This window comes from Acomys minous (genome assembly GCF_964271855.1).
Source record: "Acomys minous genome assembly, chromosome: 17".
Classification (NCBI taxonomy): Eukaryota; Metazoa; Chordata; class Mammalia; order Rodentia; family Muridae; genus Acomys; species Acomys minous.
Window position 1 is genome coordinate 18837585 of NC_140500.1, and position 24504 is coordinate 18862088.

The window sequence follows — 24504 nt, forward strand, 5'->3', positions numbered from 1 at the left end:
AACCAATACTGGCATCAGAGTCAGAGCACAATCCTACAGTTCTAGCACCATGGAAGCAAAGGAAGGGCCTTTACTAGTTCCAGGCCCAGCTTGGACCACATAGAAAGACCCTATATCAAATAACTAGGTCTGGGAATATGGCTCAGTGGTAAGAGTGCTGACCTGCTGGGATTGGAAGCCAGCATCAGAGGAAAACAAAAGGCTTTGTGTGTTACAAGCAGACCTTTGTATGGTGGGGCAGACTCTGTGGTTTTGAAGGGTCTTTGCTATACCTCAGGGATGGTCTAAAGTTCTTGTCTCCAAATATCTGTATCCATTTGTCCTAAGCATGGATGTCCTCTAGAATTAAATTCTAAAGAACTCTTGATACTGTGATCTACTTACTAGCAATCACTGCAAGAGTAAGCAAGGCATTGGTATCATGCAGCCAAGGCTAGAGCTACTGTTCTGTTCTTTGAGTTTGGCTAACTTCTCCAGAGTATGGAATCAGGCATCTTGGACTTCCATCTTGACTGTATTCTGAGGGAGATTCTTTGGGTTTTTGTCTTTTTCAGAGCATCTTCCCTGTGTTATGTTCACTGGGCCCAATACCTCAAGGAGTAACTGAAAGGATTACAAAAAAAAAAAGAATCTGTTCAGATACAGAGACTACAGAATGTGAAAAACACATTCTTCGAAGCTTAACTCGTGCTTGAAGACAATAGCAAATATCTGTGCTCTGACTGTCAGGCCAGCATTGTTCTGAGCACGTTCTCTGTGCCATTCAATGCGTTCTGTTCTGTTGAGGGTCTGGTGTGAGGGAAATGAGCTAATGGGTGTCCAGGACCACTTGACCACAGAACACATCAAACGCACACCAAGACAAACGCTGAACCTCTTTATTATCCCATGTCCTCTTGCCTGTCACTAAACTCTCTCCAAAAGCCTTGCATTCTGTTCCAAGCATTCAAAGTGACTAAAAAATTGAGAACCCATCAGAAGTCTGGTGTACTCTATTGCCTTGTTGAGCCGCAGGTTCCTATTATGAGCGAGGTACTCAAGAGATGCCCAGTTAGTATGTGGATTAAGCTAACTTGATAAGAGAATATGCCGATGCTCATGCAGAAGAGACAGAAAAGGCTTGGCTTCTAATAGTCCTTGAAAGGGCCTGTTATGTGCTTTTCATACATCATGGATTTTCATAACCCTAGGAGGTGGGTGTTCAGGTTAATTCTTGGGTGTGCATACATGTTCATGTATGTGTGTGTGCACAAGTGTGTGGGTGAATGTGGCTTTGTGAGCCATCTCTCTGCCTACAATGTTTGGGAGTAACAAATCACCCCCCCAAACTCCACCTTTCAACGGTTTGTGACTTTGTAATTAGGTGGGTACAAATCAGGGGCAGTATCTCAGTTCCAGGAGTGTTTGAGGAAGGGGCGGGAGCATCAACTGTGACATGTCACTCATGCTTTCTTCTGGTCCCAGCAGAGCAGCCCTAGTGTGGCCTAGGCACCTCACTCTGTGCTCCAGGTTGCCTTGGAGTTGGGCTAGGAAGCTCTTGCTGTAAAAACACACAGCTCTCCATGTCCCTTCCCCATTCCAACAGGAGCTGTGTCTATACTTGGGGAGAAGCCAAGCACAGCAAAAAGATTTCAACAGAGAACTGAGGAGACACCCCCACCGAGGTTCTCATAGCGACATAATCGCGCACAAAGGCAGCCTATTTCGGTGGGAGCCTGCTTCAGCTTCCCCTCCTCCCCTGTTAGTCACAGAATGGATGAACAAGCAGAAGGAGTGTGGGGTGGGTGGGGACAATGTTGGGTTGAAAGTCAGCCGGCAGGCAGGCTGGGAAGCTGCTTTCAGAAGCTCCCACAGCTTGTAGAGGGACAAACGTCTCCTTCTCTCTGATCTGGGGTTGTTACCTGCAAAAGGGCTGGGTGGAGATCTTGCTGTTCTACTCTCATCTGATTGTACAAAAGTACTAAGCCTCTTTTGATCCAGCATCTCAGAGTCTTTATCTGAGAGAAGATGCTTAGGGGGAAAGGGGGGGTACCGGAAATTAAAAGCCACTCTTTAGATGCATGTAAGCACCCCCTTCACACAACTTTCAGCAGAATGGCAGAACAGCAGTGAAGGACCAAGTATTGTCAAAGATGCTGCTCCTTCATGCCCAGGTCCGTGGGCTGAGAAGGTTGAGGTCAATTTGTTTGAATTTACTGTTGTCCTGAGTGTATTAAATGTTAACTCGAGCTTCTTGCATTTCCTCTACTCCTTCTCATTCTTCATCCTCTCCTCTTCCTGTCTTTTACTCCTCACCTCCGCTTATGGCACTGTCTCTTCTGTTTGCCTGAGGATCTGGTCTGTGAGAAGTATCCGTGCACTGAGCCTGGTTTTGGCCCTTTCCCTCAATGGACCCGGGTTAGTTGAGGACACTTCCCGGCTAGGCTATCAAAGGTTATGATCAGAGTAAGCAGGGCATTTGGATTAAATAATTCAAATAAGGACCGAGATGAAGAGGGCAGAATGCTCTGGACACATCTATAAAGTCCCTGACCTTGACCTGTGGGCTGGAAAGCCTGAAGGTTTAGCTTTTCCTGAAATAGCCTTCTAAAAGTGTCCTGAGTGTGGCCTCACTCCCCCATTGTTCTATCCCCCAAGCCTGACAGATGGCCCGAAAGAGAGAGAGAAAAAAAAGCTCTCAAAGTGAAGACAAGAATGTATTGTATAAAAATTCACACCCCCCACTGCCGCCCAAACTCCCTTAAAAAAAGGATTGAGAGAATCCTAGTGGGTACGTGACATCCTCCCAGCTCTCTCCCATAAAAGGGACTTCAAGATCTGGTGATGGTGGGGGAGGGGTTAGAAGGGGGGGGGGAGAGAAACGTGTGGGCCCGGGGTAGGGGGTGCTGACAGGCAAGACATGGGTAGGGGAGCTATACCTCAGGCCCTTTCATTGACTTGTTCCTGATCTTTTCTCCTAACCACCTTGGGCAGCTACCTTAACCCCAACCGGGTCCTCCTGAGAGGCATTCTGGTCTTGGGCCCTAAGGGTGAAGGCTAGATAGAGACCACCTAGAGTTGAAGGAGTTAAGGACCCCCACCCCCACCCCATCCAGACCCCCACCCTTTCACCCCCCAAACCGTAATCCGAGCAGGAAGGATCCAGGAATCGACGAGGGGGGTTGGTGTGTGTGTGAATAGGTAACGGTGGCTGAGTCTTGCTGGGAGCTTGCGCTCTTTAGAAGGACTTGCACCCAGGCTGAGAACCTCCAGTCAGTAGCCTCCTGGACGCCTGCTTCCCGGAGCCTGGCGCGCGGCCCTGCAGCGTGCGCGCAGCCCTAGCCCCCGCGCCAGGTGTGCGCAGCGCCAGGAGCGGAGCGGAGCAGAGCGCAGGCGGCCCCCAGACCCGGCGGTCCCCGGCACGGGGGCGGGCTGGGGGTCCCTGCCGTCAGCTCCCCACCACCGCCCGCTCCCGCGCACCTCCCACCCCACCCCCACTCACCCGCTCAGCCCCCGGGAGCGCCGAGCAGGACGCGTGTTGCTTCGCCCAACGATCGGCAGAAGTTGGGAGAGTTGGCGCCCGCCTCCCGCCTGCCGGACTTCGGAACCGCTGCAAACGCTGGCAAGCCGGCGGGGTCGCCTCCCTCCCGCCCAGCCCGCAGCGCAGGGGAGAGGGGCGCGGAGGGGGTCGCGAGCGCGACCAGAACTTGCAAGTGTGCGAAGGGATGCAAGGCAGATGAAGAGCGAGGAAACGTGAACAAAGTGGCGACCACAGGAGGGACTCCACAGAGCTCGATTGTAGCGGAGGACGCTCCGGCAGAGGGGCTGGCTGGGACTATCCCCCTCCCCCCTTCCTCTCGCATTCTTTGGCTCTCTTTTAAAGCCACACCAGCCCTCTTTACTATCTCGAATCCCCAAACCCTTGTTGGCTCTTATGGGCATGAAACACTCCTCCCGTTGCCTGCTCCTCCGGAGGAAAATGGCGGAGAACACAGTCGAAAGCACCGAGGTAAGGAGGCAACCGGGCTGGGGCTTTCGGCGACCCTGCCGCCCACCCGTTGCCCTGTGTGCCGCCGCTGGTGGCAGACAGCACTGCCGCCACGGTGCCAAACTTTCCCCATCCCGCTTGTCTCTGCCGAGATGGGGTGGGGGTGGGGGAGGGAGAGAGTAGGGGTGTATGGAGGGAGGGGGGCGACCGTGCATGTCTTAGCTCCATTCCCTCTTGAAAATGTTAAAAAAAAAGTCGCTTTCAGCTCTATCATCCTCTCCTGCCACCCACTGCTCCCTTCCTATTCCCCCTCAAGTCCCAAACCTTGGGCAGCCCCGTCCCCTACCCCTGTGCACTGGATTCCGATAGTGATCCCGGATCTCGTCTTTATGCAGAGGTGGGGTGGGTTATATTAGGGCCAGGTCTGCTTCCTGCAGCCCCTCTACTATCTCCCACCACTTGCTGGGCTTTATCCTTCAAGCTTGAAGCAGTCCCCAAGCTCCGGGTCCCTGCAGCACCGCGGAGAGCTCCTGACCTCAGGGGGCCGACCTGGTGGCCATACTAAGCACCTGCAACCAGACGCCCCCCACCCGCCGCAGCCCACAGTTGGGCCAGACTGGAGGTCCGCAGTCCTTGTGTGCTAAAGGCTCTAGGAGTGAGCGGTATCCCGGGAGGGCGTAAGGAACGCGGCCCCATTCAGCACCAGGGACAGCACCCGCGCCTGCCGCATCCAAGCCTGCACAGGAAGGTGGGGGCTGCGGCGCACAACGGGTCTGAGGCCACTTGTCCCACAGCAGCTTTTAAGGAGGCCGCTCTAGCTCCGCAAACGATACTCTTGCCCTCCATCTTCGGCCACCCAAACGTCCGCCCTTTCTCTACTCCAGAGTTAGCCCTGAGCTGCAGAGAGCCCAGCGGAGCTTAGCGATCCGAGCAAGTCCGTTCTTTTGCCTCGCTCTGACCCCGCAGTCACCACAATGGGATTGTTCTTCGGCTCTGGGCACCTGTAGTCGTGGAGGGGATTGGCGTGGGCAGCCCCCTTACCTTCGCCGAGGAACCATGCGCTGAAGTGGGGGCGGAGTGGGGTGTGTGTGTGATCATTCCTTATTCGGTGGCAGGAAAAAGACACAGAGCAAACTCCGGGGCTCTATTAATAGCCCAGTGTCTGGTGGGGCTGCCGTACATTTCACATACGGTAACCCATATGCAGTGTGGGGCGGGGATGGGGGTGTGGCGCGGAGACTGTCCGGACCTTGCGGGAATGCAAAAACAACCTGAAGACCCTTCCTGGCCTTCTTTCCTAGAGGTCACAACTCATCCCCCACCCCACAGTGTAGGCACCAAAGCTTAATAAAAAGAATCACCCTTCCTTGGGCACTAGAGGCAGCATGCTTCTGGCAACTGTCGATTTTGAAACAAACACGCTCTGGGGCTTCAAGACGCGGGGCGTTCAGCAGCTAATGTCTTCTCCTTGAGTTAGGGCAAAGCCAGCCTGCATTTCCTTCTCTGACCCATCCTCTTCCCCTCCCCCAACCCGAGAGCAGACCTTTGAAACCGAGAGTAGCACCAGACGCTCAGCATTCCCTTCCCCCTCCGCCCTCTGATCCCCCACCCGCAGAACAGGTTTCTAAAAATAGCTTGGAGTCTCAAGGCCGCGCGCACTGGCAAAGTGTTAGTCCCGCCAGCACGTAGCAGTCCCTGAAGCCCGGTGGCTATAGCTATTCCCCGCTGTTTCCCTATCCCACCTCATCTTTGCTTGTCTTAAAATAAAAATAAAAATAAAAAGTTTCTATGGGTTCTTGGATCCACCATCACCAGCGTGAGGGTCTGGTGCAGACCCGAGCCACGTTCCGCAGTGTGCAGTGGAGGCTGCGGCTTTCTCCACCTCGGCAAGGGTTAAAGGCGTCCGGAGCAGGCAGAGCAACGCGCGACAGGCTATTTTTACTTGCTTCCCCCGCTGCTCCTCGCTCCCCGCTTCTCAGCAGTCGCACATGCCAGCTCTGCTCTAGGCATCAATGAAAACAGCAGTAGAGGCGGCAGCGTCAGGGGGACGAGAGAGAGAGAGAGAGAGAGAGGAGAGAGAGAGAGAGAGAGAGAGAGAGAGAGAGAGAGAGAGAGAGAGAGAGAGAGAGAGGCGCGCGAGGGCGTCAAGACAGATTGCTAGGTAAAGACCCATCTGAGGCACCTTACAAGGACAGTAAATCAAAGGGGTACAGAGGAGGTTCACAGTTCTCAGCAACTTCATTGGAGAAAGGATTGGAGCAGACTTGGTCAAATGAGGCATCCAGGCCTCGTGACTGCTGCTTGGTTTTTCTCCAAGAATGGGCTGTTTTTGGAATAAGGAGCAAAGCAGTGCTTCCAAAGTGGGGTATTGTGGGGGTGCCTTGCCTGCACATCGTGGGGTTGGCAGGAGCACCCTTGCAGATGTGTAGAGGTCCTGGGTGACTATGGTTTTTATCCAGTCTCTAGCAGGCACTCACTTTGTACCAGGAAGTGTAGGTCCCTAAGACCGCACTGCCCTAGCTCTTGCCCTCAAAGAACTCACAAACTAGTGGGCACAGGGTGGGAGAGTCCTGTTGCATCCTTCTCTGCCTTTTGCCAGTGTTAGCACACTCCTCCTGTTCTGGGCTCATATTAAGGCTGTGGGAGAAGCAAAGGTTCCTATTTGCTTCTCTTTCTCTCTCTCTCTCTCCTCTCTCTCTCTCTCTCTCTCTCTCTCTCTCTCTCTCTTTCTCATATTAAGGCTGTGGGAGAAGCAAAGGTTCCTATTTGCACCTCTCTCTCTCTCTCTCTCTCTCTCTCATATTAAGGCTGTGGGAGAAGCAAAGGTTCCTATTTGCATCTCTCTCTCTCTCTCTCTCTCTCTCTCTCTCTCTCTCTCTCATATTAAGGCTGTGGGAGAAGCAAAGGTTCCTATTTGCTTCTCTCTCTCTCTCTCTCTCTCTCTCTCTCTCTCTCTCTCTTAGGTCACAGAGTAGCCCAAGGGCAGGCAGCGAGACCACAGCCAGCTGGTGGGTTAAATCAGGCTGGGAACATAAGATTGCCCTCACTTTGGACTCATTGCTCTTTGCCTTACTCTTGCTATTTCTAGAAAGATGCCATGTGTGAATAGAAGTGGTTGGGAGTGGGAGGAGACAGTTGCTTTGGAAGGGAAAGAGGCCTCGGAAGGGAGGCTGAGAAGATGGCTCCATGAGAGGGGTTCCCCCCCCACACACACACAAGGTAAGGCTTTAGAAAGAGGTGGCAGTCATCAGGCAGAGGTGCTGGTGGTGGTGAAGGATATAGTGGGGGGGGGATGAGGGGTGTCCCTATGTGTACTGTGACCACAGTCTCCAGGCCTGGAAAGTGAGAAGCTAGGGCATGGAACCTCTAGTGCAAGACTTTGTGGCTACAGCTGGGCTCGAATGCACCTTCAACCTCTTTGGTTTTGGTTTCTCGTTAGTCTGAGCTGGTTCTGCCCATAGGGGAGCCCCTGTCCTCACGTCCTGGTTTTCCTTCAGCCTCTCCATCTCCTAGGCCCACTTTTTTTTTCTTTTGGGACATGATCTTCTGTAGCCCGGGCAAGCCTTGAGCTCTCAAGGATGCCCTCAAACTCCTTATCCTAACTTCTGGGGATTATAGAACTGTGACACCACTGCTTTGGAATTTATGCAGTGCTGCGATAAAACCCAGGGCTTTGTGAACATTAGGTAAACATTCTACCAGTCTGAGCTACGTCATCAGCATCATCAGCACGGTGCTGGGGCCTCCTGTGACATCTGCAGAGCCTCCACTCCTATTCTTTGCAGCCTACCCTCAGTGCTCAAGGCAGATCCGTTAACTCTGTGCTAGGACCCTAGCTGACCTCTCCCCCACCCCCCACCCCCCACCCCCGAAGCTGTCCATGTCTAGTCCAGTCTCACCACCTTTGCATGGCTTTTGAAAGGATAAATCTGCTTGGGGTAGGTCAGCACTCTGAAAACTTAGGAGCTACCGCATTTCCTAAGGGTACTGCAGTTCTCAGCATAGTGGGCAAGGCCCTTTAATACCTGCCTCGTGGGAGCCCCCAAGGCAGCTGGATTTATGCCTGAACGCTTGTGTGTTCTTCCCTCCATCTTTGATGCTTCTTCTCATTCACCTCTCTGGAGGGAAAATGTCTTCCTCAACCTGCAAGACTCAAATCAAATGTTGCTTCCTCTGGGCAGCCTTCCCAGATCTCTCATTTAACCTCTGTCTCTAGGGAGAGCAGTCTATTGCTTCTTCTTAGGTATTTGCGCTTCCTGCCTCTTGCTTTTCCTATCAAAGGATAATTGCCTTTTTAAAATGTGTTTATTCCTCCAATTAGATAGGCAGCTTTTTTTTTTTTAAACTTGTCTTATTTTTGGAATGGTGCCGGCCACATAGTAAATAATATGTAGAATGAATTGATTGGTGTCATTATAAGACTCTTTTGAGCCTTCTGACTTTCTAAAAATGGAGGATCCCATCTGTAAGTACCTTCTCTTACTTACCAGGCCAAGGTCACCTGATACGACATTGAGGGATTAAACCAGGCAGGTGGGAGGGGCCACAGCAAGACTGGGGCTATGACAATTTTACTGAGAGCAATCAGACTTTTTATACCCTTATCAGAAACAGAATATAATGGCAATGGCCAGGATCAATACGGTTGTAGTTGCCAGGACACAATCATGCTGGCATACCTTACACGGTATGTACACAAGATTAATGTCTAAGACCAATTGTCTTGTCAAGCTCCCATGTTTCCTTGACTTCTGAGGGGACAACAAAGAGGCTGAGAAGCTTCACTGCCCAAAGGAGTGCATCAGTCTCTCAGGAAATGGAAGGCACATTATGTGCTCCAGGAGCCATGGCCTCTAACCTGAAAAGCCTATTTCTCTCAAGGCTGCTAGGTCAGGCCAAATCCATGGTTCCCTGGACCCATCTCTATTCTCCTGCTGAGCTTGAGCTAATGCAGTCCTTTTAAACTCACAATGGACAAAGACTGTGGGAATCCAGATGTTTCAACTACCCAAAGCATTCCCATATGTTTTGGCTATTCATGGACCTATTCAATTCTTGGTAATCATTGCCTCTTTCTATGGGGTATGTGCCTAAAAGAAGATAAATGTACTCATTACAAGGTCTTCTTGCAAGCCAGGAGGTTAATGGACCCTCCTCTGTTTTTCTTTGCTTTACTGATTCTTGGTGAAAACCTGATGCATTATTAATGGTTGGTGACTCCTTGATTGGGGGATCCATCACCCCAAAGGAGAACACCGGGACTAGAAATAAAATAGTCTTACCGATACTCTTTTCAAAGAATGCTTCCTGGATGTTCTGTTGACTTGCTGGCACAGAAAGAGAATCATCACGGACCGAGAAAGATCCTACAGCGATGAAAGGGCCTGGGTACCCAAGAGCACTGCTGGAGTTACAGGGATATCTGAGCTGACTTCCTGAGTGGTGTACATACTTGGAAGCTTAGGCTAATACCCATTAGCTTTGGCTTCACTTTCAGATGAAGTGCATAGCCCCCACTATACCAGTGTCAGAGAACTGAGAGGCAGGGGCAAGAGGAGGCTGGAAGCACCTGCTTCTCTGAGGATGCTCTGTCTCTCTGTCTCTTTTTGAAGAATGTAGGTACTCTCTAGCTGCTCAGGCCCTGGAGGCCAGCTGCTGGCTTTAATTCCAGTTCTGGACTCCCTAGATGTGTTGCTATGTTGAGCCAGTCATGTCAGAAGATTATCGCAATGATTAAATACATTCAGGCTTGCACAGGGGTTCGGACCCTGGCTTGTTCCTGGCCAACACTGGGTGTTTGACCATTGTTCTACTGGCTTATAAGCATCTTGCCAGGGGAAGTTCCGTTTGGGCTCCCATGCTTTCCTTGTTGAAATGGCCCCTTTTTCATAATCCACATTCATCTTCCTTCTCCAGCAAACACTGACTTCAACTCCAAAGTGAGCTCAGGAGAATTAAGAAGATACTCACATCTTGCACCGCCCCGCCCGCCCCCCCCCCCCCCGCAAGTTTGGCTTTGTTGAGAGTCCTAAATTGGCTTTTGGCTGTCAAGGAGGGTGAGACACAACACTCCTGTCTCCAGTTCTGGAGTGAGCTTCATTTCCTGCTCTTTGCTAACAGCAATGTGAAGTGGTTTTCACACACGGCGTGGAACTGGTGCAAACATCTGTAAAAACACTACTTACACCTTGGATTGTACTGTGCCAGTGAGAAAGACACGGGCAACCTGAGCTGCCAAGGTCACTGCAAGAGGCTATTGTGTGTATGAGACACGAGGGGGGGGGGGTTCTTCCTTGTAAACGGAAGCAGTCAGCAGATGGAGAGGGACCCCCCCAAAAGTTGCTTTGCCATTGCTCTTGCCTCTGAAACTCTTACCCAAGATGCCTAGTTGCCCACTCAGTGGTTTCTTGTCAAAAGGTAACAGAGGAAATGTTTTCCCTAATTTCCCAGCTAGCCCAGCAGCTGAGAAGTTCTTCCCTGGAATCTGAACCCATTCTTTCAGTCTAACTGCAGTTACCTTTGTAAAACTAGAGTGGCACCCACATGGCAGCTCATAACTGTCTGTAACTCCAGTTCCAGGTGATTGGACACCCTCACACCAAATGCACATAAAAAATAAAATGAATTAAATTTAAATGAAAGAAAAACTAGGTGGTTAGGCTTTTAGTTAAGGCATTAACTACCATCTCCTATTTTTTTTTCTTCCTTTTTGAGATAGGGTCTTACTATGTACCTCTGGCTAGCCTGGAACTCATTATGTAGACCAGGCTGGCCTTGCACTCATGGAGAGTAAAAGCATGTCCCACCACGCTAAGCCTGCTAACTTCTTTTCTAGTTTGTGTTCAGTTCTCCCCACCCTACCCCTGTTCTCTGCTACTTGGTAATCAGTCTTGTGGACCATAGACCGGAACGTTAGAGAAAGCTATTCTCGCCTGTATTATCCAGCTGGTTGGCTCTTTCACACATCAGATGTCTTTCCATATTTTACTTGTTGTTAGAATCCTCTCAAGCATCATGGCGTTCCCCAGCTTTGTAATGGGATACTCATCAGTAAAGATCCGTCTCCTTTAAAGCATTATTTGATAAATGCAAACAGTTTGATCTGCACATTTTTATAACATCGTAATCTTAAAGTGGAAAAAAAATCTCAAATCTAGACAAAGAGAGAACACTGTTCCCTGTCACGGCTGGTGGTGAACACTTCTTTAGTCTTAGATCAATGATGCTCTTGCCCCTTTTAAAGAGAGCATCAAACGTATGGTTCTGACTTTTTGTATATCTTTTCTGGTATGTTTTGACCTGTAGCATCATTCAAAGCTTAATTTTTCCCACAAATACCTTGGAAACTTTGCCCAATGAGAGCTCTATCATCTTTCTGATCCTTAGATGCCCTGTTACACATGTTATTCCCGTTGTGTAGATCAATGTGACCTGCAAAGGCCCCGAGATAAGTATGTAACAGAACCAAGACCCCAAACTTTGGCTGTCTAGTCACCAAGACCCACATTCTGTCTGCCTTATGAGTCTGATGAGACATGGGGAAAAAAACCAAAGCAAGAAATGAAAAATGAAGACAAAGGAATGAAAAAAAATCAACAGACAAAATAAGGACACGCAGGCTTGGGAAACAGCCAAAAAGGGACCTCAACACTACTTTCTCTTTTCTAGGTATTTTCCTGTTGTCTCTACTACTGTCTTCCCACTCTCACTTCCACAGTCCTCAATAACATCTGTGGCTAAGAAGGACACGTCATAACTTGTGTAGCGATAACAATCCTTTTCTCCCACTGTGCATACATACAACTCACCCTGGAGAGTATGTTGATGGACCAGGAAAAAGCATTCCCGTCTCATAAAGTGTACCATTTTGGAAGCTAAACCCAAGGCCACCATCATTACACCTAGACTCTACACTAGCCGCTGCTCTGTGGGGGTGAACTGAACACTGGAGACTGCTTTATTGTTTGTTTGCTTGCTTGCTTGGTTTTTAAACAGTCTTCTTGGTTTCGTCACTCACTTGCACTTCTTAGTGGTGTTGTAGTGGAGTACCACAAACTGGGTGGCTTAACACAGAATACATTTTGTTTCACAGTTCTGGAAGCCAGGAGTCTGCAATCCAGCTGCCAGGAGAGTTGGTTCAGTCTAGAAGCTCTGGCGAGCATCCTTTCCTGTTCCTTCCCTTTCTCTTTGATTCCTGTGGTCTCCAAGTGTGCTGGGCACTCCTTGGCTTGTAGACACAGCATTCTAATCTCTGCCTCCATCTTTATTGGCTGTTCTGTCACATTGGATTACCCATCCTTCTCCACTGGTATGGGACTTTATGACTTCATCTTAACTTGGTAATTTCTGCTATGATTCCAGTTCCAAATGAGGCCACTGCCTTAGTTAGGATTTCTATCACTGCAATGCAATACCATGATGAAAAGCAACTTTGGGAAAAATGGGCTTATTTCAGCTTAACAATCCCAAGTCACACTCCATCACTGAGGAAAGTCCAGGCAGGAACTCAAGGTAGGAACTTGAAGGCAGGAACTAAAGCAGAGGCTATAGAGGAATGCTGCTTATTGGCTTGTTCCCCATATCTTGCTAAAAATGCTTTATTATATAACCCAAGGCACCCACAGTGGGATGGACCCTCTTACATCAATCATTAATTAAGAAAATGCCTCATAGACTTGCCTAGGGCAATATAATGGGGGTCTTTTCTCAATTAAAGTCCCTCTTCCCAGGTAATTTTAACTTGCATCAAGCTGGATAACAAAACAAAACAAAACAAACAAAAACCAAAACCAACATCATCCAGGAAGGTCACTTTCATGAATCCTGTAGGTCAGGATATAAAACATCTTTTGATCCCCCAGCATAATGCCCACAACATAGTAAGCCTGAGTACAGAGCCTGGCTGATGAATGGCTGGATGATTGGTTATGTGATGCAGCCTTCCCCATTCCTCTCCTCGCATTAATCTCTTTCCCTTCACTGTGCTGCCCACCTCACCCAGGGTCTCTTAATGCAGCTTTTTCCTTGAGCCATAGCAATTATTATCACAGGAGCTATCATGTTCATTTAGTGTTTATCTTTTTATTTCCAGTGGGCACAGTAAATGCTGTGCAAACATGATTTTCAGCAGCAGCAGCAGCAGCAGCAGCAGCAGCAGCAGCAGCAGAAAGCAGTTCTTACCAATTGCATTTTGTAATTGAGGAAATTTCAACTTGCCGTGGTTAATTATCTTGACCAAGAGTATACCATTGGTAGGAAACTGGGATGACATGCTTCGAGTTGAAATGTGCTGTTATTGACACAGGTCTCTCTCTCTTTTCCCATTCTTTCTCTCCTTTTTTGTCTCTCCCTCTATGTTTTGGGTGGGTGTGTGTTGTATGCATGTGTATGCGTCAGTATTTTGTCAAGCACCTTGCATGTGTGTACACAAAGAGGCCAGAGGTCCATATCAGGTGTCTTCTTCACTTTATCATTCTCCAGCTTATGTTTGAAGAAAACCCTCCTCCTAAACCTGGAGCTTGCCAATCAGCAAGGTCAGCTTCCGGAAAGCCCAGGGATCCTCCTGTCTCCGGCTCCTCTTTTTAATTTGAATGCTGGAGATCCAGACTTAGGTCCTCAAGCTGGCATGACAAGGACTTTACCAATGACGTCACCTCCCAACTCTGTCCTCTCTTTTATGGACACTCCTAGCTTCAGTCTCGTCTCAGTTTCCTTTTTGCCCCACACCAGCTCTTACCCACCAGATAAACTTGTAGGCCTGGGAAAGAACTGCTGCTTGCCAGCTCTCGCAGGTTACTCTCTGTGTTCACGCCCAGCATTCATTGACGATCTGTAACAACATTTCATCCCATAGGGCCATTCTGAGCGCTGTGGGTTTGATCATACAAGTCCAGTGTTTAGCATGAGGTTTGTGCGCAGAAACTCGAGCTATCATTAATCACCTGGGCTTCTCTGGTAGAGTCTTAAAGTGGGAGCACATGAATAAAGAGCCTTGGCTGGTGACATCACGCAGTCGGTGCGGCAGCCGCAGGAGCTGAGCAGTCGAGGAAAGGCTCAAATCCAAAGGCAGCAGGAGAAAGGACTCCAAAGCCTTGGTGCTGTTGGGTCCACTGGGCCTGTGACAAACAGCCTTACCACAGGAAGATGGGGATTCTCTGTGACCCACAGTCCAGCCCACTGCACTGGGATCTCATATTCAGCTCTGGAGGGTCAGCACTTTGGTACCTGGTAACATCTACCAGTGAAAATGAAATCCCAGTTCATTCCCAAAAATCTGAGGGAAATGGAGATTGGATCATCAGTCTGCCAGACTATGACATGCCAGAAGAAGCAGACAATGACTCAGGTGCTTCAGTGCCTCTCCCCCAACCTGTCTCCTAAAGATAGATAGATGATAGATAGATAGATAGAAAGACAGAAAGATAGAAAGTAAGCAGCCCTTACCTGTTAATTACTGTACAAATATAGCAGTTTCATGTTCTTAACAGAGAGAACTGAGGCACAAGGGGGGAGGACTAACATGAGAGAGACCTCGCTCTCACAGGACAGATTGGATGGTTAATTAATGACTTGACCGTAAGTCCCTTAGGAGAAGACACTGTGTACTTGGCCTGACCCAGGCTAGTCTAGTTAAGTAGGACCAAATTGGGCTAATGTCACTACAAAGGGAGTGGCAATTAGCAAATTCATCAATTACGGCCCCATTGGCCACTGTATTGTGGGAGATAATTTCCTGTTAGATGAAGTAAAGTGGTAGCCTTTCAAGACTGAGGCTCCCAGAAGATGAAAGAGTGGAATTCCCGCAGATGCGTTCAATTCAAGGACTCCATCTCTCTGACAAGCAGCTATGACAGCAATTCTCTGAAGAGGCTCAGAGAATCCACAAATGATTACAGCCCATCAGAAGTGCAGTTAGGATCTTAATTGGGGACCATCCTGTGTTAGTATCAACACACATTTATTCACAGTTTTCCTAGAGGTGCCTGTCTAGGAAAACCGAGGGCTAGTTAATGGTTGACTGATGTCACATCCATGTCCCACGCACAAGAAACAATCTCCTTTTGTTAGAATCTCTTTCTCTGTCCCCTTTGCTCAAGCTATAACTGAGGAGCCCAGTGTAGAATAGGGTGGTTTGGGGCATCACTTTTGAGTTTTTGTCTTGCTTTCATCCCTGATTACAAAGCTCATTTTACAGGGTAGCAGGGAGGGTTACATTGAATAATGACTTTGGACATAAAGAAGCCTGATAAATGTTTTCTCTTCTTTCTTCCTGTTGGAACTTTACTCGCCCAGCTTTTGTTTTGCTGTTAGTGGAAAATTTATAGTTCAGAGTGGGAACAGTTGCTTCTAAATTTCTGGAAGAACTGATATGAAGGAGAGAGTCCTGGGAGCCTGTGCCAGTGGGGGATGGGTGTTTCTGTAGGGGGCTGTGCACCCATGTCTGACAGGGTAGGTACAGTGCACAGACAAGCATGCTCACATCCTTATACACTCATCCTGTAGGACTTGAGGTTCGTTTCACACACTGCACAAGGGCAGTTTTAATTGTTGGCTGGAGCTTTTGAGATAGAGGCAGTGTCTGACCCCTCAGTGTGGGGGAGTATGTTTCATGTGGGACACAGAATGAGGCTGAGGTATTAGTTACCTTTCTGGTCGCTGTGATAAAATACCCGACAAAAGTGGTTTAAGGCAGGGAAAAGGTTTGTTTTGACTCACAATTTGAGGGTTCCATTTGTCACGGTGAGAGTGAGGCAGGAAAAATGGAAGAGGGGCAGGAAATGGGGGCAGGGAGGCAGCTGGTCACCCTGTGTCCTCAGTTAGGGCTGAATGTTGGTGTCCCCTTGCTTTCCCCTTTTTATTCAGTCCAGGTCCCCAGCCCATGGGATGGGGCCACCCATATTTAAAACAATCTAGAAACACCCCGAAGACCCTCGCAGTGATGCCTGAGGTGGTTCTAGATTCTGTTAAGTTGATAGGAAGACAAACTGTCACAGGCAGCTGTGGGAACAGCTGAGGCAGAGCCTTGTGGGAAGAGCTGAGCATGAGGTTAAAGGGCTTTGCAGCCTCAAGCGTGTCAGGTATGGCCTGGGATCTGGGCTACCTTCTCTCACCCCCAGGATTTCCCCAGGTGATGTCATCCTTGCTCCTGGCTTCTCCTGGGTTTGTATGTGGTTAGCGTCCGATGCATCTGGGAGCTTTGTCCCCAGAATGGTGGGAAAGGAAGATGGACCTTGGAGAGATGAGACTGCGGAGTAAAGATGATCAATTCACATGACAGATGTGAAGGAAATTATCCTCATGCAACCCATCACCATGTAACAGTAACAGGAATAAAGAGGTGGGGCCGAGTAGGAGGTACCTGAGTCTCATGGGATGTGCTCTCAGCACAGACTATGGGACTGTAGTCTCATTCTGTTTCCAGGTTTGAGATGACACGGTTCACTTCCATGTGTGCGACTGCCATAAATATGTTTCCACCTGTCTTCCCTCACCGGAGGCCAAGCCAGCATGGCAGCCAACCTCAAACTCTGAAACCGTGAGCGCTGTAAATCCCTTTTTTGTGAATAGCCTGCCCCGGGTGTTTTGTGATAGTATTGTGATGCTGACTACAGCAGCTTTCCTTCCTGGTTCATGTGCAGCTCTTTCTCAACCTCATAGCTGCAGCTGAGCCTTCTCCTTCAAGTTCAAGCCACGTCTGACTGCCTACAGGACCTTTCCACTTAGATGTCTCATTGAAGCCTCAAATTCCTCTTCTTCTCTTCCCGCTAACTCACACTTTCTTCTGCTCTGTGTTGTCCTCATCTTGCTGAGTATTAACTCACCAAAATGACAAAGCTAGACTCTTCTTCGTCTTTTCTCCTCAACAAGGGCTGAAGACTCTACTCAAGTCTTTTGTATGTATGTGCACATGTATGTGAACTTGCATATGTGTGTACATGCATGTTTATACATGAGTTTGTACATGTGTGTGTACATGAGTATGTTTGTATATGTGTACGTGCATGTGTGTTTGTATGTGTGTGTGTGTGTGTGCATGTGTGTGTTTAATACGTATGTGTGGTGTATGCCTATGAATATGCAGGTACCTGAATATGCAGAGCCTAGAACAAGACAAGTCATGGGGTGTCTTCCACTCTTCCTTTCTGCCTTATTGCCTTGAAATGAGGTCTCTCACTGCACTGGAAGCTTACTGGATAAGGCAGCTTACCATCAAGCTTTCAGGATCCCTTTCTACCCCCCTCTCAGTGTTAGAGTTACAGACACGCACAGTCATGTTGGAATTTTTACGTGGACGGGTGCTAGGGATTTGAACTCATGTCCTTATGCTTGCACAGGAAGCACTTTTACTCAACCCATTTAGTCACTTCCCCAGCCTCATTTAGGCACCTTAGGTACTTGTTACCTCACTGTCCCAGGTCTGTCCTCTATGTTCCAGGTCTAGTGTGATAAGGAAAACTGTCAAGACAAAAGACTCTGCAAGAGCTAAGAGCCAGGGCTTTATCTGTGGTGACTGGAACTCCCTTGCCCTTTGGCCACAACAAGAGACAGTAGGAAAAAACAAACAAACAAACAAACAAACAAACAAACAGAGAGGCCATGGAAAAACCTGGCTGGAGACAAGGGGCTGAGAGTTTGGATCCACCAGTATGTTTCCCCTGCTTGATGTACCATCCCTGGCTGTTCTGAGATTGGATGTCCCCAATCAAGGGATCTGAGCTGCCCGGAGGCTCTGACTCCTAACTAAAGTCTCGCAGTGCCTCTGCACAGGGAAGAGGATGTGACACCCTACAATCAGTCACTTTCTTTGTCATTTTGATGTAGACATCAGAGGGGAGAAAAAGCTCGTTTTGGCTCATAGCTTCAGAGGGTACTGTCCACACTGGTGAGAAAGGTGTGGTGGGATAGTCTGTGCTCGTGGGACCCTGTGGGCAAGATATTCGCATCATGGCTGCATTAGGGAGCAGAGGGAACTGACACATAAGAGTCAGATATAACCTTCAGCCTTCAACCTCAAGAGTCAAATATAACCAGCAACCCATTTCTACCAAAGAGCACCTATACCCCCAAGGTTCCATGACCCCTCAAAACAGCATGACCACCTGGGGATCAAGTGTCCAAATGCATGAACCTGTAGGGAACATTTCATACAGAAGCCACCAGACTTCTGTTTCTACTTTGGTCCAGGCTCCTCTGATGCACACCTGCTCTTGGTTCAGCACTTGCTTTCTCTTCTTTTATCTGCACAGTTAAAAATAGATACTCTCCGATGTAAAGAAACCCAAAGTGCGTGGGCAGCTGGCACTGCAGAGCACTGTGACTTTTGCCGCAGGCCACTCTGGTGGCTTGACTCGTAGGCTCTGTTGAGCCTGCACCCTGCCACAGTGTGGCACATGATCTGGTGAGGCCAGTGGGGACCTGTCCTGAGCCCCAAGGATGAACTGCCTCCACTTCCCTTGTTCATCCAGTCCATTTTCCCAGGCCCCCATGTGTACCACATGGATATTGTGGTGAAAGAAGAGAGTCAACTAAGCTGCAGAAGCCGTGGTCTGGTGAATTCTGTCGTTGGAGGCCAGTGGTCAGGGAGCAGAGTAGCTTCTCTGTAAAAAGCAGGCAAGGCGACTTCCATCCGTCCTGCTTTGCGGAGCCTCCCTTTAGTAATCAGGGACAAAGGCATCAGAATGTTTTGTGCCTTGTCTTCCAGCTTCTTTAGCCTTAGTGGGAACTAAATAATTTTAGGATGAGGTTCCTGGGATTCCAAAATTGGAGTTAGCGACTGCTTTACTGTCTGGCAGGCCTTTGCTGAGACTGTCTGTCCTCTGGAGTGCTGTGAAGCCAGGGGTCATGGCATCTGAGGGTTTCAGCTGTCCCGCCACTCGAGTCATGATGCTGAGTGCCCGGTAAACTGTGTGTCGTCTGTAGTGGTCACGTCAGCTTATGTTCCCTTACCTTTTGGTGGGTGAAGAAATTTTGGAGTCTTTAGACCTGCTTAACATCTTACCCAAGAGCAAGGGATGGATCACATGGTTTTTGGAGGTGCTTTTTTAGAGCTCCCATTTATTAATCTGTTCTTCCAAGTACGGTTTTCAGTGACTCCAACTAAGCCCCGATAGAGCAGCCATCTCTTCATGGTGCAGTCTATCAGATGGCCTGTACTTCATTTTACCCAGACATCTTTGGAACTCTAGCTCTGGGATTGTTGCATGTCCTATTCCCCACTACCAGTCCCTTTCAAGCATTCTGACAAAGGGAGCCAGCATCTGAAGAAAGAGAGCATCAAATGTCAGCAGCTTTGGGAATATGTTTAATAATGGCGGTGAGTCTGGTCCCGTTTTCCTGGCTCACGCAGACCCAGGTCCTATCGTGTATCTTTCAAAAGGCTTTTATTCCATCCAGCTTCAGATAATGAACACTATATGGTAGCATATTGCTCTGGTGCTTTTCTCTAAGGAGCCTAAAGTGACTTAGCGGATCTCGGGATCTTTCTCCAGCCTCAGTCCAGAGGGACAAGGAGGATCTGTGCAGAGAAGGGGGCGGGGTGGATGTGACTGCCCCTTAGAGACAAATTGCCCTGTCTGAGTTGGGTAGTTCATCCTTTAGGCTCTCGTGAACTCACCCTGCCTTACTGCTCCCTGAAAGGAGGTGGCTTGTCCCGTCCTGAAGATAAAAGAGGTTGGCAGTTGATTGGCTTAGTGTTGGAGCTCGATGTGGCTCTTGGATCTTCTTGGCTCATCTTGCCAGTGGTGTCAGGAATGCCAGGGAACAGCCTGGTGCTGGCTGTTGCTGCTGCTGCAGATTGGGGGCAGTTGCTGGTCCAGCCGGTGGAGACTTTCTGACTGCGTATTTTTCACTAAAGGAAATGAAGCCGGCTGGGAATCTTAAGTCTGTTCCTTCTGTTCATCCTCCATCTGTTCCCGGGACATTTGTGAAATTTCCTGTGGCGATCTGGCCCCTGATTGCCTAGGTCTGGCCTGAGGTAGGGACAGCATCAGGGAAGGAAGAGAGTACAGCCAACCATGTGCCCATCTGTTCCTTCTCTGTGTGGTCCCCACCGACCAAGCCTCCTTTTATGAACTGAAGGTGTTACCCCGCTCTCTCCCCAAGGTACCTGGGCTCTGAGTTCCAGCAACTTCTCCCCCGAGATCTAGGGGCCATTGTGGCTCTCCTCCAGTTGTGGCTTCCACTATGCCATGACCACAAACAGAAATGATAAGCCCCGTTCACTTAGCACACTCTGTGTTGGGATGCAGACACCTCTCAAAGCACCTGGTGAGGATTACGCAGGAGAATTCTGAAATAACCTCATGGGTGGCTATGCATCCCAACCCTACTTCACAGATGAGGAGGAAGCTGTGACCCAGACAGGATCAGACAGTTTCCCAAGATCTGGCAGTCACATGGCTGGTTTCAAGAGAACCAGCCACCTTCTGGAACCTACATAACCCCCGGCTTCCCTGATATCCCCGGTTTAGTCACAGGAAGACTTTTGGAGCTTTAGAGTTGTAAGCGTCCCCAGAGCAGACCTACTGGATTCGAAGGCTCTAACAGCTGGGGTTAGCAATCTACTCTGAAAGTGGTTCTTATGGCCATTTGACGACCAGCCTATGGCACTCAACTGCCGCCTGTCAGCACCTAATCATTAGCCTTCACAGGAACCTGCTGGCTCCCATCCCACTGATCAGGGCCTATAGCATTCTCTAGCCTCCTTAAGGGAACAGGCTGTCCTAAAGGTCCACTCATTGCCCTTGGCCCTGGCCATTTCTTGAAGCTTTTGTTTAACTAGGAGCCTGGGCTGTTCCTGTGGTTGGCCTCTTAGATCCGTGTACACATTTCCCCTAGATGTATCTTTCATTGGCTTTCTCCTTAATTATGAATGCAGTTACGTTAGAGATTGGGGAGGCATGGGCCGAGCCTGCCCACGCATCTTTCCTCTGGCCTCATGGAGGGTACCACTTAAAAATCAACAGCTGTGTGATCAGAAGGCAAAAGCATGGGTCACTGCCCACCTCATAGAGGAAGGGCCCATCTCGCCAGTCACCCCACTTGCCAAAGGTGGGTGGCATCTACCTCTCACCGCACTCATGTCACCCTAGGAAATGCATGTTCGATCCTTAGGCTTAACAGTCGCTAAACCTATTCCCTCCCAGTTCAACAGACATGAAGCCAAGCCCAGACAGGGAGAAGGTAGATTCAAAGACACACATGGAGTCCAGGCAGAGGAGAGTGCAGAGGCCACAAAGCCTGTAAAGGTCCTAACGGGATGTAGTGAAGGCCAGTAGGACTGGAGCAGCATTTGAAAAAGGAATAAGCCCAAGAAAGAACTTAAGGAGCAGGCAGGAGTCAGCTTAAGATTTTAGCCAATGAACGTAAACTTTGTCCCCGGGTTTCTTATGGCTCCAGACTCATCTCTGGCCTCATGGACCTGGCTCTGCTGGGGTGGGGATCAGTCTAGCTTGGGCATGGAAGAAGCTCCTTTGTCCAGATAGTGGCTGAGAATGAGTCTCTAGGATTTTCTTCCAGCTTCTCTCTGCACCACCCTCCCCCCGCCTTGGCAGTTGGTTACGGGATCCCTCATCCATCCCTGCATCTAACGTGGATTTATCAAACACCCACTCAGTACAAGGCACAGCGCTCAGCACCGGTGTGAAGGTGCAGGAGCCTGGTGCTGCCAGCACAGAACTTTCATTTTACGGGGGAGACCGACAACAAACAAGCGCATGAAATAGACTCAGGAACCAAAAGAAGCTTTGAGGAAAACAGCAGATTATGGGAAACGGGGGAGATGGAGGTGGCAGTGTTTGCAGACAGGGCGCTGTGGAGACAGCGCTTAGAGAGGTGACATCTGAACAGGCACCCAAGTAGGATGAACTGCTCAGGGTGTGAACAGTAGCTGGTGCTCAGCCCCCTGGGCGAGGAGGAGTCTATAGTGTGTGAGGAGCGGCAGGCAGGGCAAAGTAATGAAGGCCTAACAGCCCCAGGGGCCTGCAGAGGATGCAGCAGCACGTAGGGTTTTGTAGGGGATGCAGGAGTTTGGGGATGCACTCAGGGCTTTAGCACCCCAAGGCTTGTCTCAGGCTTCTGACCTTCCATGTCAGCACCAGCTTTGCTTCACTCCTGGCCCCGGTCTTCAGGATCTGAGTCTTTCTTTGAGAAAACAGTCTTTGAAATGGGCCCTTCTCCCTGCTCCTTTCAGAAAAGAGGCCTGATGAGTGAGTTCACACCAAGGTGTTTAAGTGGACACCTTAATTAAGGAGTTTGGAAGTGATAGAAAGGGTCTCATAGGCTTAGTCCAAGGCTGATAGATTTGAGTGTCTTTAAGCCACCATAGTAATGGGACAGCTCCACTTTTTCTTGCTATTCTATCAGCCTTTGTCTCTATAATTTTCTATTTTGGTGACGTTCGCGGAGCCACAGTACTTAAAATCTTAACCACTTGTGGGGGCACAATAGCACCAAGCTCACTCATTAAGCTCTGCAGTCATCACTGACGTCTTTCTCTAGAACCTTCTTCACCTTGCAAAACAGAAACATTTATACCCCACACCACACATCTCTCACTTCTGCCCAGCCTCTGGCAGCCACTGTCCTCTGGTCTGTCTTTACAATATCGATTGCTCCAGTTACTCAGGCTGGTGGACTGGTATAGTGTTTGCCGTCTGTGACCCTCTTAGTTGACAGACCACAACGTGCTCAGAAATCCCCTGTGTTGTGACATGCACTGAGGCTTCCTTTCTGATCTTCCTTTTAATGGTGCTGGAGATTGAACTCTGGGCATTCTCCACAACAGGTAAGCCCTCTGCTACTGAGTCGCACCCCTGGACAGGATTCCCTTTCCTTTTAAAAGCTGAATAATATTCCATGGTACGTGTGCATCAGCAGGCCCTTGGCCGGTTTTTATAGTTTAGCCATTGTGAATGGTGCTAAAATGAACATGAGTGCATAGATATCTCATTCAGAACCAGCTTTCAGTTATTTTGAGTGCACGCCTAGAAGTGAATCACTGCATTATACATATTTCTATTTTTGATCTTTTTTGAGGACCCCACTATACTGTTCTCCATGGTAGCAATGCCATCTTCCTTCCTCAGCAGCAGCACACAAGGTTTTCTTTCCAGGCTCGTTACTGCCTGCTGTCTTCAGTGGGAGAAGGTAACTTAGGGCAGCTTATTTTGCTGGTGCTGGGGGGGTGAACTCCAGGACCTTGCTCATACTGTTTGAGGTCTCGACCCCTGAGTTGCACTCCCAGCCCCTGCTGCATTTAGATTCACATCTACCTAAAGGATCATGTCAGGGTTTCTTGATATCTTTTGCAAGATTTATCTTAGGTAGATAAATGTATAGAGTTGCTATGTCCTCTTGATAAAGTGGTCATTATGAAAGGGATTTATTTCCTCCTGATGTTGTTTGCTCTGAAGTATATGTTGCTACTAGCGTGGCTGCTGAGCTTTCTTTTCATTGGCATCAGAATGACATAACTTCTTTGTCCCTTGACTGTAAACCTATATTTACACTAAAATGTACCTCAAACAGAGAAGCATTTGGTTGTTTTTTTTAAAATCCATTATGACAACCTCTGCTTTTAATAAAACTGTTTTCAGCCATTTATGTTTAGTGTAGTTGTTAATGCAATTATGTTTCAGTTATTACCTTGCTAGTTGTTTCTTTGTCACCCTAATTCTCCCCTTTCCGCCTATTGGGGAGTCTATTTATCTATCTATGTAATCTACCTACTTTCATAAAGTGGTCATTTAAGGGTTCACAGTTGTCTTAGGGTCTCTATTTCTGTTATAAAACACCATGACAAAAAACAACAACAACAACAACAACAACAACAACAACAACCTAGGGGGAAAAAAGCTTATTTTAGTTTACAGCTCTCAGGTCTAGGCTATTCTTTTCCATCGCTGAAGGACGTCAGGGCAGGAACTTAAGGCAGGAACCAGAAAACAGGAACTGAAGCAGAAGCCACAGAGGAAAGCTTCTTATTGGTTTCCACAAACTGCCTTTTTTTGTGCCCCAACACCATCTGCCCAGGGGTAGCATCACCTATAATGGCTGGGCCTTCCGCCATTCATCACTAGACAAGAAAACGTAGCCCAGTGGCTTGCCTACAGGCCGGTTTTAGGAAGGCGTTTTCTCAACTGTGGCTCCTCCTTCTCAAGTCATCCCCACTGTGTCAAGTTGACAAACAAACAAGGCAATCGAGGACAGTTGGCCCCTTGCCAACACACAAGCACATCACTGTTCAGCTATAACCTTTCCTTCCTTGTTTGTTCCCAAGATCTCATAGTAATGCTACTCTCACAACTTAAAATATTCTGACTTTTAAAAGTCCCAACATCGTTAAAATTTTCAACACTTAAAAGTCCTAAAAGTTTAAAGTTGTTTTAAAAGTCCCTTTTAAAGTTCAAAGCCTCTCACAAAACCCAAAGTCTCTAAAATACCCAAAGTTTCTCCCAAACTCCAAAGACTCTTTAAAAATTCAAAGTCTCTCTAAAAATTTCAAGACTCCTATAAAAGGCAAATAATTTAATACTTTC

General features: G+C 48.6%; 1 protein-coding gene across 1 annotated transcript in view; it reads left to right on the forward strand.

Annotated features, from left to right (window-relative positions):
* Positions 1 to 3384: 3384 nt before the first annotated feature.
* Positions 3385 to 24504, forward strand: part of PRMT8 (protein arginine methyltransferase 8) — an 86179-nt gene continuing 65059 nt past the window's right edge. The window contains exon 1 of the mRNA XM_084766792.1: positions 3385 to 3988. Coding sequence (XP_084622918.1) covers positions 3914 to 3988 — 75 coding nt within the window. The 5' untranslated portion in view covers positions 3385 to 3913. The remainder of the gene's footprint in view (positions 3989 to 24504) is intronic.